Raw genomic sequence first — 6,988 nt, 5'->3', positions numbered from 1 at the left:
AAAAAAAAAAAAAAAAAAAAAAAAAAAAAAAAAGGAAGAAAGAAAGAAAGATAATAAAAAAGGAGATACAGCTCAGAGTATAACAAAGCTATTCTGGGTGCATCATGGAGATCAGAGCCCCAGGAGGGTTGTCTCCAGAATGTCCCTTGCTGCTGTGTTTCTGCTGTATCCTGGGAAAATCTCACTTCTCACTGGGCAGTTTACTTGCTGATCATAATGAAGATGCCTTTTATAAAAACAGTAATGATTACTTAGATCTATGAATTAATTGAACTTTGAGTTTATCTAAGATACAGGTGGTTAAGACAGTAAAGATGATTAGGGAAATGATTTAGGTTATTCTTCAGTTGCTCCAATAAAAGATACAAAGAAGACAATATAGGCTAACCCTTTGTTAGACATGAGACCTACAGAAGACAAAAACAGTAACAAGGAAGTTCTATGCACTATAGACCTGTGAGTTCTGCCTGAGGAGAAACAGGCTGATGATCAGAGAAAACAATTCCATCCCTACAGCCAGGGTTTGGCCTGAGCCCCTCTGTCATGGAGCTTACAGAATTAGTCACAGGCCCTGGTGTGCACCTCGAAAAAAACCAAGTTGTGAAAGGAGAGTAAATGACCCTGTTGTGTAAAGGAAAATAGATGGCGGACTGGCCACTGTTGAATGTTTCTCAAGAGCAGAAAACAGAAATCTGTTGCACTGAGACTGCAGACTACGGCCTGCCAGGACAAAAGGAGCTGGCTGAACTATACTCGGCTTGCTTAAAACTTTGTTAATCAGTTATAAAAGAATCGTTGCTTTGGGGTGAAGAACATATAACTTGTGTTCTTACTGTGATTTCTTTTTACATAAAGATTTTAATTTCTTTTTGAAAAATATGTGGCTTATGGCTATGAAGTAATTTTTTCATGCATAGAAATCTTTGTATTAGGAGGTATAAAAGGGATCAGAGAAATAGAGAGGAGGAGAGATGTAAAGGAAAACATCGGAAAAGAAGGATAAAGAGGATTAGGGGAATGTTCAAGGGGAAACAACTGGAGAGACAAATAGGGCAGAAGAACAGAACAGAGAAAGATAGAAAAAGAACAACCAACAGGCCCTCAGAAGAAGTCTCCTGTGTGCAGCTCTGCTGACACCACACCTCCTTTGCAGTTTCTCTGAGCTTCTGAAAGCAGGTCTGCACAGCAGCACCACAGATGCTGTGTGCTTTAAAGAAATGGGGAATGAATCAAGATGCCTCCCTCTCCAGTCCACACGGCACTGCTCTGTGCTGTCAGTCGCCAAGGACTCCAGCTGCTGCACCCAGTACAGCCTGTCTAGGAGGACCCTGCTTCTGGGCCCTGCCCTTGCACATTTCCCTGATGCTCATTTTGTTGTGGTCAGGAAAAATGCAAGGGCTGTTTGGAGTCTGGCTTGTCCCACGTGTGGTGGGGCTGTCACTGAGACCTGGTGCTAAGGTCATTTTTCCCATTTGTGTTCCTCTCAGATCGACTCATGGTGCAAAGAAAACAGCTATGTGATCGCCGGCTATTATCAAGCTAATGAACGTGTGAAGGATGCCAGGTACGGGTTGCACACCTGTGGATGGTGGGGTTGGAAGCCACGGAGCCATCCCTGGGGTGCTTTTGACACCCCCCACCGCCTCACTCCCGGCTTAAGTTTCAAAGCTTGTGTAAGCCCCCACTCGCTTTATCAGGTGTGTGGGCGACTGGCCAGATTAGTAGCTAGGAATTCATCCATGGCTCCTCTGTCATGCAGGGAGGGAACTTAAAGAGGGGGAGCAGCTGCCAACCCTGCTTGTGTCCACCAGCCTGTTGCCTCTCCAAAACAAGAGGCTGTGGAGTGGAAGGCAAAGTAGCTCTCTTGCGTAAGTAAAGTGGTTTGGGATTTGGAACTGTTAGAATGGGACCTTTGGTAAAACTGTGGTCTTTGGCGCCTTAATTGGCACCAAGTTCCTGCACCAAAGATGCCACCACCTCAGCTCTCATGAACAGGATAAGTTAACTGTCTGCTGTCTGCTTCAGACTGGGTCCCAAGAGCCTAGCAAAGGACACCTTCAGTCAGGGCAGCTTAAGGAACTCATGGACAGGCTACTCAAAAGGGGTGGGCCATAGATAGAACTCAGGACCTGTGTGCAGGGACCAAACAGGTGACAGCAGCCTCCATCCCTCAGCCCTCCAGGGCCATCGAGGAAGAGCTGGTAAAGAAGGCTACTTCCAGAGGAGCAACATCCTTTGGCCACAAGACATGGCCAGCAGCCAGCCTGATAGGGAAGGGAGGCCCAGATCAGTCAGTACTGATGTCCCTCTTCCATGCCCTCTGCTGTCCTCCAGAGGCTTCCTTTGGCTACAGCCAGCTAGAAGCCGGGGGCAGCTGGAAAATACCCACACAGTAAGTACTGGGGTTTTCTTGTGTGGTCGGATGGAGCCAACAGACCCCAGTGTGCTTCTCCGGTGTGGATGATGGGGTGGCCCATGGGCTCTTCTAGAAATAAAACAGTGAGTTGGAAAACCCTCACAACAGTCACTGATGAGGATTAGGAGTATCCAAGAAATGTGCCCATCTTATCCTTGGAGGCCTACATCCAGACAGGGATTCTTATTAAGTAAGTTGATGGCCAGCTAGATGCTGGGCTCATTGAGTACATCAGGGCACCTTTTGGGACCACCCAGAACTTTAGAAGCCCTGTACTCGGGTCCCATTTCTTCTGCCACCTCTTGTTCTCTGTGCCTTCTGGCCCTTATTCTGCCTCTGGGTGGGTGACAAGTACTGTCCAGCCTGTTACAAAAACTGCTCTGGAGAAGGCTGTGGATGCCACACAGCTAGCCCTGTGCAGAGCCAAGTGGGCCCTTCAGTTGACCTGTGAGGACCCTGAAGGAAAGCGGCTACAGCAGCTAAAGTTCAGACCTACCCAGCAGCATGGCTAGAGAAGCTTTGTCAACATGAGATACGAGTGTCATTCATTGGTCAAACTGGGATGGCATCAAATTGAAAGCTCACGGCATAGAGAAGATGTGAAATGACTTAGAGTCCTAAAAGTGGCTTGGTTTAAAAAGAGGATTTGGTTGCCAGGGCCCAGAACCTACTTGGGTAACAGGCATGTAGAGACTCAAGCTCATATAGTCCACAGCCCAGCGGGTCATCAGCCTGCCCTAGGCAGCACTCCATTAAGTCCCAGAAGAAGGAATAAGCCCCATCCTTTTAGGAGATGCCTTCAGGGTCCCCTCTCCAAGGCCCACTCTGGCAATGTGCCCCATGGTCCCAGTGGCATTCATAGCCCCCACGTCATCTCAGTGAGCCACTCAGTCAGTTGGCTCCATTGTTGCCTGTCAGTTCAGGTGTTAGTGAACTATACTGACAGAGGGCCTGTTTGATGACTCAGTTACAGTATGTATGGTAGAGCTCATGGGTCCTTCTCTACAGCCCAAACCAGGTGGCAGAGAAGGTGGCCTCCAGGATCGCTGAGGGCTTCAGTGACACTGCACTCATCATGGTGAGTCTCATTCCTGCTGCTGCTTAAGCTTCCCTCTTGTCCCAGCTCCGGGCCTTAAGTGTTCCATCACTATAGTGGGCTGGGTACTACTGCAGGCACAGCACTGCGGTGGCAAGGACCACTGAGAAAAGCCAGTGTATCCTGGGGAGTCGGGGAATAGCCTATGTAGTCTTAAGAGTGAGGACTGGGCGGTGGTGGTGCACACCTTTAATCCCAGCACTCAGGAGGCAGGTGGATCTCTGTGAGTCCGAGGCCAGCCTGGTATACAAGAGCTAGTTCCAGGACAGCTAGGACTGTTACACAGGGAAACCCTGTCTGGGGGAAGAGGAGGAGTCTAGTTGTTAGAAAGGTGGGGAAGTGCCTCACACTCACTCTGCAACACAGAGTTCTCTTGGTGTGAGCCTGTCTGTGCTGTTGGTGCTGCTTGCATAGGAGCCCAGGAAGGCATTGCTCTTCTCAGCCCCATCCTCATGCTTGTCACGACCTCATCTTCTCAGGTGGACAATGCCAAGTTCACGATGGACTGTGCAGCACCTACAATCCATGTCTACGAGCACCATGAGAACAGGTGGCGATGCAGAGACCCACACCAGTGAGTGCAGTGCCCTCCTGCAGGGCCTAGACTGTAGGGCTTCTATGAAAGATGGGGTCTGGGTGGTACTTGCTGGTCTCCACACGGACCCATGGCACCACACTCCTCCTGTGTTTGGTTTGATTTCTGATGACATGGATTCTTCAGCCATGTCCCTCTAGGTTCTTCAGTGCCCTGTTTGGAGGGGACCTGTCCATTAACAAGTGTCTTGGGTCCATCCTTACGTGTTTCCCAGCAGCTGCTCTGTCCTTAGCAGCCTGTGTGGTCTTGGGGTGGGTATGAGGCTGATTCTGCTGTCTGCCCTGCAGCGACTACTGTGAGGATTGGCCGGAGGCACAGAGGATCTTAGCATCGCTCCTGGACAGCCGCTCCTATGAAACACTTGTGGATTTTGATAACCACCTGGATGACATTCGGAACGACTGGACAAACCCTGAGATCAACAAAGCAGTTCTGCACCTGTGCTAGACGAGGGCCACCACAACTGGACACTGCACTACAGAGAAGAGAAAAACCTATTTTTAAATTTCGAGTAATAGTGGACTAAGTCTGTGGTGTGTGCCTTGGAAGGGGAGTCCAATTGGCATCCTTCAGGGCAGGGTTGTGGAGAGGTGTATGCCGCCTAGGCTTTGGGTTCTTTTTCTGTGCTGCCCAGTCCTGCCCATCAGAGCTCTTTCTGCTTGTCCCGGTTGTTCCCATTAAACAGTTCTAGCCTTTTATAATCTAGAAAGGGTGCATTTCCGTCTTTACTCTGGTGAGTGTGTAAGGCATCAGGCAGCCTCGTGGACTGTTGGAACATCATCGGATCAGCCAAGTTGGTGTCAAGGCTAGGAGCTGTGGGCTCCACAAAGCTGCACAGGGGAAAGAGTCAGCACCGTGGCCTGAGAAGCCTCACTGTACAGTGAACACAGCACATTGATAATGAGAACCGAGATGCCATGAGGAGAGGAAGCTGAGCCCTTGAACATTCCCAAAACCTGACTCAGCTGCTCTGGGTCTTCAGAGTGAGACCTGCTTTGTATTTAAAATAAACAAAAAACAAACATACAAAAAGAAAAAAAAAACCCTAGTGTTCAGTGTCTCTGGGATGTCCCAAGCAATGTGCTTGTTAACTTGGATCATTTGACCAAGTGTTCTGACCATCTTAGGAAATAGTAAGAAGACTTTTGGTGCATTGTATGTTGTCCTTTGAACTGTTTTACACAGAGAAATAGTGCCTTTCCTTAGGCTTCATGAGGCTGGTGGCAAGGGTTGGTGACAGCATTCTCCCCTTCATTCCAGCACCTCTTCTTGCCTTTAACTGTTTTGTTTTGCTCAAGATTTTGTTTGTTGGCTGGGGGAAGTGTTTAGTTTCGGTGACTAAGAATATACCTTTGCCGTCCTAATTGACTTGGTGTTGGCTATCATGTGGAGGAGCCTGGCCTTGAACGTGCAGTGATCCCTCTGCCTTTGCTTCTCAGTTACTGTGATCAGCACCCCTCCCGGCTCTCCTTAACCTTTCAAACTGACCTTGTCAGTTCCTGAACTAAGGAAGGTTGAGACACCAGTCCCCATCCTTCCTCATTCTCATACAGAGGGCTTTGCAGGCTCCTCTGTATCTGAGGACAGCCGTTGGCATGTGCTCTCCCCTCCAACCCCTGCCTTATTTTTGAGATGGGAGTTTTTGTGCTAGAGCCGGAGTTGGGCAGCAGCTCACAGTTCTTTTGTCCAAGCCAGATATGGTGCCCGTGCCTGTGTCCTAGCACAGAAGGGGAGGATCTCAAGTTTGAGTCCAATTCTTTGTAATGAGTTTCGGGCCAACTGTAGAGTGAGAACACGTTCTGAAAACGAAATCTGAGCGCGGCAGGTCACTTGTGTACCTTGTCTTCAGGGACAACTCCCTTAGAGCTGCAGCTGGCAAACAGTTCTATATAACTCGCACGTCAAAGAACAGGAACCTGAGGCAGGAGCTGAAGCAGAAGCCATGGAGGAACTTACTAGGCTCATTCTCTGAGGTTTGTTGAGCCTGCTTTCTTACATGATTCAGACCATATGCCTGAGAGTAACACCACTCAGTGGGCCCTTCTACGTCAATCATTAATCAAGAAAATAACCCACAGACTTGTCTACAATCTAATGGTAGCAATTCTTTAATTGAGGAAGGAGGTGACTAGACTATATCAAGTTGACAAAACTAACCTGCAAAGTATTTGTCAGGATTCTCTAGAGAAACAGTTGATGGGAGTGTTTCTTATTCTATAAAATATATTTATGTAAAATGGGATTTATTAGAGTCACAGGTAATGATCCAACTATTCCAGCAATATCTGGCAACCAGTGGATAATTCAAGAATCCAGAGTTCAGTCCACAAGACTGGATGTCTCAGCTGGTCTTCAGTATACACTGAAATCACAAAGAGGCTCTAATGCCATTGAAAGAATGGACTTGCCAGTGTGGGCAAGAGTAAGCAGGCAACAAACAAAAGCTTCCTTCCACGTTCTTTATATAGGCTGCCACCAGAAGGTGTGGCCCAGATTTAAGGTAGATCTTACTACCTTAAATAATAAATCTAGGAAAATCCTCACAGAATGTACCCAGGAGCTTGGGGTTCAATTAATTCCAGATGTAATCAAGTTGATGACCAAGAATAGCCATCACAAGCAGACAATTGTCCCTTGTCAACTTGACATATAAACAGCACTATTGAACCAATAACCTTTCTGTTCTTGTTTATCCCCAAGTTGCTTTGGTCAGTTGTAACGCAGCAATGGAAACTAAGCTAAGACACCATTAACAAGTATAGTAAAAACTATCAATATAAAATTTTCTTAAACATTCCAGAAAACTAGAAAGGATTTTGAAGGTCTTACCGTAAGGCAATGATGAAAAGGTAGGCCTATATCAGTTTAAATTTTTTTTTAA

At 47.4% G+C, this 6,988-nt stretch overlaps 1 protein-coding gene across 1 annotated transcript in view; it reads left to right on the top strand.

Moving 5' to 3' along the window:
* Positions 1-5,165, top strand: part of Emc8 (ER membrane protein complex subunit 8) — a 12,741-nt gene extending 7,576 nt beyond the window's left edge. The window contains exons 2-5 of the mRNA XM_050165198.1: positions 1,488-1,564; positions 3,425-3,494; positions 3,992-4,086; positions 4,395-5,165. Of these exons, the coding sequence (XP_050021155.1) occupies positions 1,488-1,564; positions 3,425-3,494; positions 3,992-4,086; positions 4,395-4,554 (402 nt within the window). The 3' untranslated portion in view covers positions 4,555-5,165. The remainder of the gene's footprint in view (positions 1-1,487; positions 1,565-3,424; positions 3,495-3,991; positions 4,087-4,394) is intronic.
* The last annotated feature ends 1,823 nt before the right edge of the window (positions 5,166-6,988 follow it).

Source organism: Alexandromys fortis, unplaced genomic scaffold, assembly GCF_014885135.2.
Source record: "Alexandromys fortis isolate MF-2015 unplaced genomic scaffold, M_Fortis_MF-2015_v1.1 scaffold_165, whole genome shotgun sequence".
Classification (NCBI taxonomy): domain Eukaryota; kingdom Metazoa; phylum Chordata; class Mammalia; order Rodentia; family Cricetidae; genus Alexandromys; species Alexandromys fortis.
Note: the sequence above shows the minus strand (reverse complement) of the source record. Positions and strands in the feature narration are given on the sequence as shown.